Raw genomic sequence first — 13,191 nt, forward strand, 5'->3', positions numbered from 1 at the left:
TAATTTTCATTTTCTGTGTTTATTTCTATTTTCTAAATTTTCAGTAGATAACATATTAATTTTGTAAGTAGAAAAAATAATAAAAGATATCATTTAGAAAACTGCCCTCCAGCTTCCCAGTTGGCAATATATTAAAGAGTCTGATTGACTGAACCAGTTTCTCTGGAAAAGCTGCTTTATCTACTTCCTTGCTGTGCTCCAGTGTGGAGAAATATATTTACTGAGCAATATGAAAGGATAGTTTCTGTCCCATTCTGTGTATCTGTCTCTCAATGGGCCAGACATGGGTTTCGACATGTTGAACCACTCCTTGTAGTCACATTGCCTCAGAGGCATTATCCACATAGACCAGGGCACTTGTTCCAGGTCTGCACAGCATCAGGAGGTATGCACTCATTCATTCATTCAATCTGAATATACGTGTTAAATACCTACAGTATGCAAGACACTGCTATAGACACTGAGGACAGAGAGATGAACAAGACAGACAAAGGCTACTTGTTGGCATAGTCTTTGCATTCTAGTGGAGAAGAAAGACAGTGAACCTAAATCAATAAGGTAATTTTAGATTGTGAAGGATACTGTGAAATAAAACCAAACAGTATTAAGAGATTGTGGGGAGGGGGGAGTGGTGATAGCAAGAAGCACCTTCAAAAGAATGGTTGGGCAAAGTTTCTGTAAAGAAATGAACTTGAGTAACATCCTGAGTGATGTGAAAGGGTGAGAAATGGGAATGATCATGACATCACTGGCCTCTTAAAATAATAACACATGGCACAGAGAGAAGGGAACAAGTGAGTGAGGAGGGAAGAAGATGGAAGCAAAAAACAAAAGTAAAATCAGTTGTGTTGTGTAGTAAATAAAATTAACTAATAATCCAACCAAAAGTTTCATTGTAACAAATGATCATAGGCTCATACAATAACAAATGAGGGTCAAAATAAAGGCTTTGAGTTTTACCTCTCTTGTGCTCATAGAGGCTGGCTTTGTCTTGCATATCAGTGGCCACCTACAGGGTTGGATAAGACTTCTACTTCCTGAAGGTTCCTCAACTCACCACTCACACCCTCTGTACCACCCCAATACCTGGAATTCCTGTAATTACACACTCTTTGGGGTTATGGCATAAAAGCCCCTGTTAAGACTTAAAAGTTTCCTGGGCTTGGATAATACATCTTCATCTGTCATCACCACTTCCATAGTAATGGTTTCTCAATTTCTTAGTTCTGGAGACCTCAGAACAGGAGCATTCTCATGGAAAGTGCAAATGGCCAGAAATGACTTCAAGCATGGCATCCTTCCCCAAAAGAAAATGAGAGTAGGTGAAAGTGGATTAGAAAGCACCATGAGGTGGAGAGTATGGAAAGTGGAGGGTATTGCCAAGTAGGTAGTTCTAAAGGCAAACTTTTCTTTCCTTAGTATTTTCAAGTGCCAGCCAGGGTTGTGTCAGTAATAGGTTTTGTTGTTTGTAGAACCCTCTTATGCAGTAAATTAAGCTTTTGGAGGGGAGAGGGAGGTGGAGCAGGATGACTCTTCAGGCTCTTCAGGGAAACCTTTTAGCATATTATAGGTACTGCTAGTGGCTGCATGGATTTCATAAATTGGTTATAGTTGTAACCAATGTTAAGCTGGTGAGCAGAGTTTAACAAACGAACTCAGCTCTCATCCTAAAGGTGATAATGCAATACATAGAATTCCCTATATACTCAGTGACCTCCCTTCTTCCACCCATTTGAAAAGGGCTAGCCCGTACCCTCATAATTACCTAAGATCACCAAAAAGACTGGCCGAATAATTAAATAGCTAAAGGGAAGGACAAAAGGAGAAAGGAAGCTTAAGTCTAGGATAATCCACAAATTGAGTAATCCAATCTGGAATCATCAGGAGAAGAAGAGTTTTGTTCACCACAGTTGCCAAATGGAGGATGGGGTCTGGAAAGCTAATCAGGTCACCAAGAGACATACAATAGCAATTTGATTACAACTTCTATTCCAAATTGTGTCTGATTGGCTAACAGCGAGTCTCCCTAATTAGAGTCACAGATCCAAAGCACTCAACATTCAACGGTTTCATCCACAACAATTCAAATATTCTTACAGATGGCTTCTGCACATAGTCAAAGTTTTCAGGGTATCCAAGTCTTCTCTTTGTTGTTCCTAATTTAAGTATGCACTTTAAATACACAGTTGAACAGGGTACTGATTACGAGGCCAGCAAAGAAACTTAACTCACTGATAACCAAAGCAGGAGAAAGTTTTTTTTGGTAGACAGCTACGGAAAGGGGAAGCTGGAGTGGAATGGGGAGTACTAGGGGGCTGGTACCTTTGTGCCTGGAAGCTGAAATTCAGCGGTTTAGTTTACACATTAAATGATCCATAGTTGAGGGATTTGACCAGTTTTTTTGTGTCTCCCAACTGTTCATTTGGCATTGCCTACAAATGACTAATCTGACATCTAGGTTTTGGCACTGGTGTTGATCCAGCATTATAGTTCCCCTTACAAACAAATCGAAGAGCATTCAGAAATGTCAAGCCAATTTGGATAGATCCTTTGGGCAAGTATATGCACATAGATGAGTGTCATGAATGTTTTCTAAGTATACCTAAATGATGTCAGGAAAGTTAACTAAGGCCCTTTGTCAGCCCATTCTCTGAGGCCTCTCTTGGCAACACTGGGTTGGACAGAACATGATCCTAACCCAGTACGGAAAATTCTACGTTTCCTTAAGTGCCTAAGAAATTTGTACCTGGCTACATTTTTCCTTCTCATGAAAGTCCACTTCTTAGTGACAGTGGTAGGGGGCCAATGTTCCACAGGATTGTGGATTCTGTCAGGGTATGGACTTCATTCAAAGGTTATGTGGTCCTTTGGATTTGGTAGTGGTTATAGGGGCAATCTAAGCTAGGCTAATGAACTAGGAGTGGAATTTCTGTCTCTGAAAGAATGTTCTTGTTAACTGTCCACTTTTGGTAAGTGTGAGATGTTATAAACAGTGAGATTGACAAATGCACAAGTTTACTTCTGGTTTTTAGAAATCATGACAAAACTCTACTTGCTTCCTGATTCCAGAAGAACTTCCAGGCCAAAGCTTTGACAACAAAGGCTACTTTTGCGGAGAAGAAACAATGCCTGTGTATGAGTCTGTGTTCATGGAGGATGGAGAAACTACCAGAAAAATAGCACTGGAGACTGAGAGACCACCTCAGGTAGAGGTCCATGTATGGACCATTCGAAAGGGTGAGTAAGACAACATTCATTTCTTGTCATTGCAAGGGGGGCACAAAGAAAAAAGGTAAGACACATCTTAATTTTGCTTCAACCAGTTCCTCGGGGTCAGAGTTTTTCTGATTGCTCAAAAACTGACACATGTCCAACACAGTTGGCATCATGGCCTACAAATTTACCATGGCCTGTGCTAAAGATTAAGTATTGACTCCCAGGGTTTCCAAGAGTGTCTTTCTCATTTCACATAAAGTTGGAGAAGTGATTCTCAACCTGGCTACACATTAGAGTCATCAGGGAGAGTTTTTGGTTTAAAAAAAAAAATATAAAATGTCTTGGTCCTGCCCCCAGAGATTCTGATTAGTTGGTCTGAGGTGGGGCCTAGGCATCAGTGTTTTTTCTTAAAGCTCCATAGGTGATTCTAATGTGCAGCCAGGGTTGCAGACTACCAAACTCTAGTCTACCATTCTTTCCGGTAAAACTCAACAAACATGAAAATCCATTCATTCAGTGCCAAGCCGAGTCCCTAGAATCATGCTGTATATTCTAAGGTAAGGCAAATTTAAACCATCATCCCTGCCCTCAAGACGGTTACAGTAGTCTCACTGAAGAAACCATGCCAGTCAGGATGTCCAGCTCCTTTTCTGATTAGTCACAGGGACCACCACAGTCACATTCTGTTTATTGTGATCTTATAGCTATTCTAACTATTCAACAGGTTCATGATTAGTTGGGTTAGGTTTTCTAGGAATCCAAATGTAGAGGTGCTATTTCAATTGGAAAATATTACACATCTTTTTGCTACTGGCTCCCACATCAGGCTCAAGAGTGCACAAACTTTAGTATGCTTCAGCATCATGCAAGAAACTGGTTTAAAATGCACATAACTGGCCCCATCCCAGAGATGCAAATTCAGTAGACCTTGGATATGGTCTGAACATTTGCGTGTTTAACAAATAGGCATATGATTTTAATGCAGGTGGCACTTTGGATGATACTTCGAGAAACACTGTTCTAGTACTTATAGAGCTTATTTTCCTGTCTCCTTTCATAACAGCCTTTCTTTCACTAAAGAATGAGTTCTTCCCTCCTGCTTAAAAAAGATGCTTGAACATACATATGTTTCCTATCTATGCTTATTTTTTGCCCTATACATAGGAGTGTTTATTTTGTGTTTTCAGTTCCCCAGATCATCCCTAATTGATTGCATAGGACTAGGCACAGGTCTCTTGGCTTCCCCAGCAGTGGGTCCACTATTCGGCACCCCACATCTCTCACCCCACAGAGGAGTGTGGATGGTTTTCCACTTGCTAGCATAGCATCTAAATATCCATTTATTCACAGTGCTGGGTTATCAAGGTCTGTGCTTGGTGGACAGAGAAAAAAACTCAGGCTTCATCTACCTTGCCCCATCTAAATAGATCACTTAAGGATTATGTAAGTGGGCTACAACACGATGTCCCTTAGTGTGTAGGTCACTATGAAAGTTTTGAGACAGACTGTGTTGTGGTCCATTATTTCACGTCCAAGAAACACAGTCAACAGCATCTTTTCTGATTCACCCATGCAAGTTTCAACCTGCTCAACTTCTGGGTGTTGCTGGAAGGGCTTCACTTGTTTTTGTCCATGTGGATTTTACATTTCTTGATTTTTGTGTATATCAAAACTTTCGTAATGACCCCCACACAAGGCAGCTGTCAGTGATTTACCTTTTATTGTGATAAACGCTATTTAGCCGAAGTTGAGACTGGTGGCCACTCTATTTTAACTCTCCCCATTTTTTAAAAGGGAAGGCTAAAGGAGCTATGAATATTTCTCAAAGAAAAATCTGCTTTTCAGTGAATTCAGGAGCAGGAGTGGCTTCTCCGTTTACACAGACAACCTGCCTGCAGTCCTACTGCCAGCCAGCTGCCATTTCTTAGCCAGGAGGGCAGCCCAGTGGTTGAGCAGGGACATAGTCTACCCAGATTTGGGGCAAGATTAGAATTTCTAGTACCGTCTTTGGCTGCGGAAGCTCCAACCAGCGCCCATGCTTGACTCCACGCAGCTTTCCCTAGGAAGGGGGGTCCCCCAGTGAGCAGCACTATCTTCCTTATCTTCATCTCCTGCAGAAGCCAAGGGGAAGCCAGTGAGCCAAGGAAACAACTGGAGTCAGTTATAACCCTTGAGCCATCCAAGTTCCCTGTTAAGCACATTACACAGCCCAGCTCGATACTCTTAAGCCCTAGTAATGAGATGATATGCTCAGTCCAAGCAGAAAAAGGGGTTGGTGTCTCCAAATACAGTGTTTGACCACCTGCCCCCATGTTTTGCTTGCTCCCAGGCATTCTCCAGCACTTTCATATTGAGAAGATCTCCAAGAGGATGTTTGAGGAGCTTCATCACTTCAAGCTGGTGACCAGGACAACCCTGAGTAAGTGGTACCTCTCCTCACTCCTTCCTGGCAAACACATCCAGTTTTCAACATAGCACAGCCATTACCTGAAGTCCCTGTGCATTCTCAGTGAACCTTAGCAGCACTCAGGGTCACCATTAGAGGATACTCTGTCTCTCCTCCTGGTGACTTAGTGAATGGGCTGTCTGAATGAAGTTGATCTGAAAAGCTTGGACGTGTGAATACAAACCCAGATGTGTTCTGAGCATAAGCTGCTTCAGGTCAAGGCTTCCTGAATGTCTTTAATGAAACTGCTAAGCCCAGAGTCTCAAGACGGTTGGAGAGGTTCACAAGATTCCACATCAGGAATATTTTTGGAGACTTACATCTGGAAGGCTATGTCCTCTGGTAGTGGGTATGAGAGACAGCGAGAAAATGAATGCATATCAATTCCCATGTGGTATCGGAGCTCTTTGACTCTTTGGGAACCGGCCCTGGGTGGTAATGTTTCTTTAAAACATTCAAGCACTTAAGAAGACTTGTAGCTCTCCCACTTTCTACACTAGGTGGAGCCTGGGGACTAGATACTAGGCACAGGGCCTGGGCAGCACTTGCAGTGGAAGAAAAGGCACACAATTTCTATCCACAGGGAATTCTAATGGGCGAGACAGAACATGAAAATGTCTTCAGTATGAATTAGTATAGTTCTGAGGAGTTAAATACCTAAGTGCTCAGGGGAATCTGCAAAGAACAATAAGATGAGAGCCAGGTGGGCTTAGTCGGGGAAGGCTTCGGGGAGGAGGTGTGTTTTGAAAGAGAAGGGCGTGACTGGGCAACAGGTCAGGAAATCAGGCCAGGAAGAGGGTGTAGCCTAAAAGAAGACTCAGACAGGAGCAAACAAGAAATGTGGGTGGGGGTGAGGAATGATCACAAAGGCCATAGAGGGTGCACTAAGAGATGAGAAGACTTTGGAGGTAGGAAGTAGTCAGAGGACCTGGAAGAACCCAGTAAAAAGGTCAGATGTAAGGCAAGTAGCACTGGTAGTTGCTGCAAATTTACCAATGGTAGTGATGTCAAATGGTGCTTTGGAAAGATGTCTCTGGGCTATCGGATGGATTCAGTAAGCACTTACTTTCATAAAGCCAGATTATGAGGAGCCCAATTCGCCATGCTAAGAAGTTAGATTTGATCTACAGGCCAGAGAATCCCAGTGGAGGATTTTAAGCAAGTGATCAGTACATTTAGATATGTTTTTAAGAAAGAGGTTCTTACTGTGTGGAGTGAAAAGTAGACTATTAGTGAAAAAGCTGGTGATGATCTGAATTGGAAAGTGATTATAGTATATTAAATCATTGAGACGGGGGAGGAGAGGTCACTGTAAGACATTTCTGTGGTTAAATCAACAAGATGAGTATCAAAGAGAGAAATGAGTTTGGAATGACTCCAATATTAACAACTTTATAGACTGGGTGAATACTAATGCCAGTGAGGAAAAGTGATGAGTAAGTAGGTATTGAAAAGAAAAGAAAGAAAGAAAAATAATTTCACGTGGAACATGTTTAAATTAAGAGGCTTAGGGGCCATCTGAGCAGAGTTATCCAATAGGTAATTGCAAAGAGAGTTGATGAGGGTCAATTGTTTCTCTTCTGCAAGACAGGGAGAAAATAAACTGGACAGTATGAGAATTCAAATGGAGGAGTTGGGGGTCCTCACATGTGAGTGAGGAACTGAGGAGGCAGAGTCTAGGTCACAGGGGTCCTCAAACTTTCTAAACAGGGGGCCAGTTCAGTGTCCCTCAGACCATTGGAGGGCCGGACTGTGGGCCCCGGGATGAGTCAGCTGCTAAGCAGGACAGGCAGCGGGGGCAGAAATACCCGGCAGGCCAGATAAATGTCCTAGGCGGGTCGCATGTGGCCTGCAGGCAGTATTTTGAGGACACCTGGTCTAGGATCTCAGGATCAATTACATGATGTTTGAAGTGATATCTTTTAGTTCATACGGTGACCAAGGTACTGTGCTAGGCTCCAAGAGGACTTGAAGAGGTACTCTGTGCCCAGAGCAAGATTTGGGTTGTATCATGGAGTAGATGGTGTGTGCCTCAAACTGTGTGCAGTGGAAGGAATTGGGTCATGATATCCTACAGGACCACCTGGAAACAAAGAAGAACAAGCCTGACCCCTCCATATAATGTGCCCACCAGAGCCTAGCACATGATAGAGATTCAGTCAAAGCTGCTTCCTTGCCCAACCCCTCTTCTCCTTTTCCATTCTACCTTTCCACTGAGTCAGAGAGAATAGGAAAAAGGGAGGAATCCGAGGGAAAGGGGGGCAGAGAAATCGAGTCCATAGGGAAGGGGTTTTTCGTATTTTCGTATTTTTCATATTTTCATGTGGTTAGGGAAAGAAAAGAGGCTCCAAACCTCTTTTGTTAGAATTAAAAGAAGTTTGCTCACCTTGGACTAGGAGTTCTCTGGGTTATAGCACCATGAGCCCGGGAATGACAGGAAGACTGAGGAGGGTATCCAAGAGTGGGCAGAGACAACAGGAAATGGAAGCAGGGCAGCCGAGTTTATCTAAACTGGAAAGGGATCCCATGGGGTAGAGAGAGTAGAACACTATAAGGAGCCATAGGAGGGGACTTAGGGGCGCAAAGGGGGTGTAAGGACAGCATGTGGACCTAAGAGAAAGCAGAGGTGAGAAGTTTTGACAAAGGGTGGCAGGAACAGAGAAGAGTGGTAAATAATAAAGTAACCCAGACCAATATTTGAGGCCGCTAAGAGCAAACAGAGCTCCAGTAATGCAGTAGGTACCGCTTTTCAAAATGCCCTTTTTTGATCTGGCGTCAGATAAGCCACCTAACACAGCTAACAAACAAGTAGTGGAGCATTTTACAGAGGCTAAATGTACTGTCAAAATTCCCAGAATAATACTTCGCTTTTACTCTTGAGGAGGCAATCATGTATTAGTCCTGGGATTCTTACAAATGCTTCGTGTTGAAATGAAAACTTGGTGGCCCATTTTGCATATCTGCTCCCAGAAAAATGTTTTGGAGACTTGTTTTCCTGAAACCACCTGGCATGTGTATTTCAGCTGCCCTGGTGGGGTCCATGAGTAGGTGGTAAGGATGGGGTATACTGGGTCTATTCCTATTTTGCTCTGCTCTCTTTTTACACTCTCTTCTGGCCACTCTGTTTGCCTTTTAGGCCAGTGGAAGATATTCACCGAAGGAGAAGCTCAAATCAGCCAGATGTGTTCAAGTCGTGTGTGCAGAACAGAGCTTGAAGATTTGGTCAAGGTTTTGTACCTAGAGAGATCTGAAAAGGGCCACTGTTAAGTGAGACAGACAGTATTGGATAGGGTAAAGCAAAAAAAAAAAAAAAAAAAAAATTCAAGCTGCAGCTGGACTGCAGGCTTAGTTTGCTTAAGTCAACAGTGCCCTAAAACCCCAAACTCATATGCAGTCAGTTATTCACGCCATGCACAGCATAACTTGCTCATTTATGTGGAGTGGTGTGTCAGCCCTTGAACATCTCCTCCGAAAAGACTAGAAGAGTCTTGAATTCTTTGCAGGAGGAAGAGGGATAGAGCACCATAACACTGCTCTCTAGTTTCTTGGAGAATCACATTTCTTCACAGGTTAAAGACAAACAAAACCCCAGGGTTTCGATTTAGAAAGGTACTCAAACAAAAGAAAGAGAAGGGAATTGCTTAGTAGGAGTTCTGGAATATAGAACAATTACTTGTATGAAATTATACTCTTTGGATTTTAGAATGTCTTGTGTTTTAAAAAACAACTGACTCCCCATCCTCATACACACACCTACACATGCACACCCACGTGCACATTAAACTACAGCCTCCATTCTGAGGCAGAGCTAGCCGAGACCCTCCTGCACTTTCCCTCTCTCGGCTCCCAAGTAAGTAGCTTGGAGGGTGTTAGTGCCCAGGAGAATACATAAAGAATTGTGAGTAGAAGGCTCTGCCCTTAGGTCTCTAATGTGGCTACTGAAGTCACCAACTGGAGTGGTAAGGTGAAGAGTAAGAACATCCATTTCATGGCCTTATCCACTGAGATGTGGTAAATAACTTACCCCTGATGATACCCATTCTCTTTTCTCCCTAAACTTGCGGGGCCTCCAGAAGGAAGTGAGAATTAAGTAAAATCTTCAGAAACTGAATCCAGAAAGACAAAGTAAGTGTTGAAGAAAAGAGTTGATAGAAGTAAAAAAAGGCCATCTTTTTGTTTTCACATCAAAACAATCCATCAATTAATAGATCAGTACTCACTAATTTTCTTAAGGCCACAGTTGTCTAGCTGGAAAACTAAGGTTAAATGATTAAATTGTGAAAGCTCCTTAAAAGGGCATTTTCCCTTTGTCTCCACTTACAGGGGTGGCTCAGTCCTCACTAGCTTCTGCAGTGTGTTAAGAAAGTTATTCTTCCTTCTTAGGGAGCTAGGAAGTCTGAAAAATATCTTTCTTAAACCTTCCTACCATCCTTGCCTTGTCCATCAAATGTGAATTTTAATCAAGGATTCTGGAGAAGGCTGCTCCGAAAATGTCTACTTGCAGCCGAATACCAGAGCATAAATGATCTAGTCTGAGGTCTGGCTTTAGAAATCATCTTTGTGGGAAACTTCCCAGCAAAGACATCAAGTCTACCTTCTAGATTGGTCGTTCCCTCTGAGGGACGTGAATGAACTCTAGTGAGTACTTAGAGTAATGTATTAAGGACCCAGAAATCCCATATTTCCTGCGCCATGACCATAAGTGAGAGAACTTTTTATTCCTTAGAGTGTTCAACACCAATAGGGGAAAATGTAAAAGGTCTGGTCTTTATGGCAACCTGATGTAAAGGAGTTGGTTCTCATGAAAGCACACAAGGGCCTTGTGGTCAGGATTTCATAAGACAGGCCACTCACCAGGCCACCACACATTCTTGGAAGAGGGAGATAGGAAATGCGGGGCAGAGCATTATCGTGTGTGTGGAGGGGGAGGCTTAAGCAGCTGCTGCCTGCCTCCCAGAGGTGGCAGTATTTCCATAATGTGCAGACCCGTCACCGGACCCTGAAGCAAGGCGGTGATTCCCCTTCCTGATGATTCACCCCAAAGCCTTCCCACCCAGGTGTTCTCTGAAAGCTCAGCCTTAAGGGAACACCCAGAGAGCTTCCCTAGATAGACTCCTGCCCTCAGGTGCTGGGACACACCTTTCCAAAGTACTGCAGGAAGCAGGAGCCAGGGAGCTGTGTTAAGTCAGCGTAGAAACCTTCCAGTGTTTGGTGTTGTGTAGGGAGTAGGACATAGAGAAAAGAGGCCAAGCTGCCTGTAGTTAGTAGAGAAGAATGGATGTGGTTCTTCGTGTGTATTTATTTGTATCATAAACACTTGGAACAACAAAGACCATAAGCACCATTTAGCAGTTGTAGCCATTTTCTAGTTAACTCATGTATACAAGTAAGAGTAACATAACAGTATTACCCTCTCACTCTTCTCACAGGACATGTACCGCAATATGGTACTTATTTATGTAGTCACTGTATTTCTGGATTTTTAAATTAATAAAAAAGTTAATTTTGAAAAATCATCTGCAGTCATGTTGCATCAGTGATTGACTCTCTGGTCTATACTGACCTTGGACTGGGTAACATGTGACTCGTGGGCCTAGCGGTTTCACACTAACCTTGACATGCCTCTCACACGGTAGCATAGTAGTTAAGAGTGTCAAATTTGCAGTCAGACTACCTGGATTTTTCAGCACAGCTCTGCACTTAACCAACTGCGTTTGTCAGTCTCCCCAACTATAAAATCGGATACTAGGGGTACCATTTACCTTTGCCTGCAATCTTGCAGTGAGGTTTAATTTAGTCAATGCATGTAAACTAATTAGAACAGTGTCCAATGAGTATTAATTTATGAAGAGTGAGAGTTTGTTTGTGACCCTGGATATTCCAGGATGGCAGGGCACTGAAACTGGCCATTGATTTCTGGCTTCCCTTTACATCAAGATACTTAAGATAGGCTCGGCGCCTGTGGCTCAAGCGGCTAAGGTGCAAGCCACATACACCTAAGGTGGTGGGTTCAAATCCCCAGCCCGGGCCGCCAAACAACAATGACGGCTGCAACCAAAAAAATGGCCAGGCGTTGTGGCGGGCGCCTGTAGCCCCAGCTACTTGGGAGGCTGAGGCAGGAGACTCGCTTGAGCCCAGGAGTTGGAGGTTGCTGTGAGCGTGATGCCATGGCACTCTACCCAGGGGGATAGCTTGAGGCTCCGTCTCAAAAAAAAAAAAAAGATACTTAAGATAGTATAGAAGGCTGCTGACTTAAGTTTTAAGGGGGCCTCAGTTTGGGTCTGCTGCTCACAACTTTTTAGACAAAAATTTGTACGGGGATCAGACTAAGATTTTTGTTACATGTGTTAATCCAAACTAAATTCCCTCAGAACTCCCATAGCCGCTAAATTTGTGTTGTCATAGAAGCCAAAACATGAAAGTGCTTCAAGAGAGTAGTTGAATCTGTCAAGTCCTGCTGAGATGTCAAATAACATAAAAACAGAAAAGCATACACGGGTGTTAGCAACACAGAAGAAGAAAGGGATTGGGGGAGTGATTGGAACAGAGGCCAGACTGGGGAGGGGGAGAAGTGAGTGGGGAGATGAGGAATTAGACAGCGGCTGAAGACAAGTCTTTGGCAAAGGAGAGAGACAGCGAAGGGAGTAGCTGGAGGAGGATAGGGGGTCAAAAGAAAGTCTTTTTGTCTTAAAAATGAGAGCCATTTAGCCATATCTGAATAATGGAGGGAGGGATCCTATAAAAAGGAAAAGATTAATGATAGTGAGGAAAGGGGGGATGACCCTGTGGTGTGAGGTTTGTGAAAAGCCGTGCCTCCATGTTGTGCTCCTGGAACTCTCAATTCTTGACCCACAACTGGGATGGAAGTTGGGACCTTGGTTGACAACCCCTTTGGTTGAGGTGAACCTAGTTTCCCCCATTTCTTATTTGTTTGGCCCCACTTTATATCTAGCATATTTTCTTCTGGGATGGTGGGCTAGAAACCCCAATATTGCTCCACTCCCAGGGAGGGAACTGCAAATAACTCAAACCAGACAGCTTGCTTCCATCTTGCACGCTTCCCTTTCTCTGATCAGCCACATCCAAATTTCACCCAGCCTTGTCCAATTGGTCTCCCAAACCTAAACAAAGGTTTTAGGCTTTTGTTCTCACATCTCCTTGCAGGACCTTTCCTTCCCTATAATTTCTACCCTCCTGGCCGACTGTGATTCACAGAAAGCATCCAAGATCATCTTATAGGGGCCCGAGGAGAAGTCCTGTCCGGTACCACCCATCACCTACCCTTTTAATCCTTTCTTGATTTGATCCTTGAAGGTGATCAGACTATGTCATCCCCAACATACCACTTTTGCATAAGAATTATTTGGAGCTGAAGGCAATCAACAAATGTGGGGAGTTCTCTGCCATCGCCTTATCTACTTAAAAACAAGACATAAGGCTCGGCACCTATAGCTCAACCGGCTAAGGCGCCAGCCACGTACACCTAAAGGTGGCGGGTTCGAATCCCCAGCCCGGACCCGCCAAACAAC

General features: G+C 43.4%; 1 protein-coding gene across 4 annotated transcripts in view; it reads left to right on the forward strand.

Annotated features, from left to right (window-relative positions):
• CHRDL1 (chordin like 1) overlaps positions 1-8,929 on the forward strand; it is a 125,480-nt gene extending 116,551 nt beyond the window's left edge. For 3 of the 4 annotated variants that reach the window (XM_023508721.1, XM_023508722.1, XM_023508724.1), the window contains 3 exons: positions 3,070-3,237; positions 5,546-5,635; positions 8,799-8,929. In XM_023508721.1, the coding sequence (XP_023364489.1) occupies positions 3,070-3,237; positions 5,546-5,635; positions 8,799-8,929 (389 nt within the window). The remainder of the gene's footprint in view (positions 1-3,069; positions 3,238-5,545; positions 5,636-8,798) is intronic. The other variant, XM_023508723.1, reaches the window with a different exon arrangement.
• Positions 8,930-13,191: the final 4,262 nt, after the last annotated feature.

Source organism: Otolemur garnettii, unplaced genomic scaffold, assembly GCF_000181295.1.
Source record: "Otolemur garnettii isolate 467f Iridium unplaced genomic scaffold, OtoGar3 scaffold00267, whole genome shotgun sequence".
Lineage (NCBI taxonomy): Eukaryota > Metazoa > Chordata > Mammalia > Primates > Galagidae > Otolemur > Otolemur garnettii.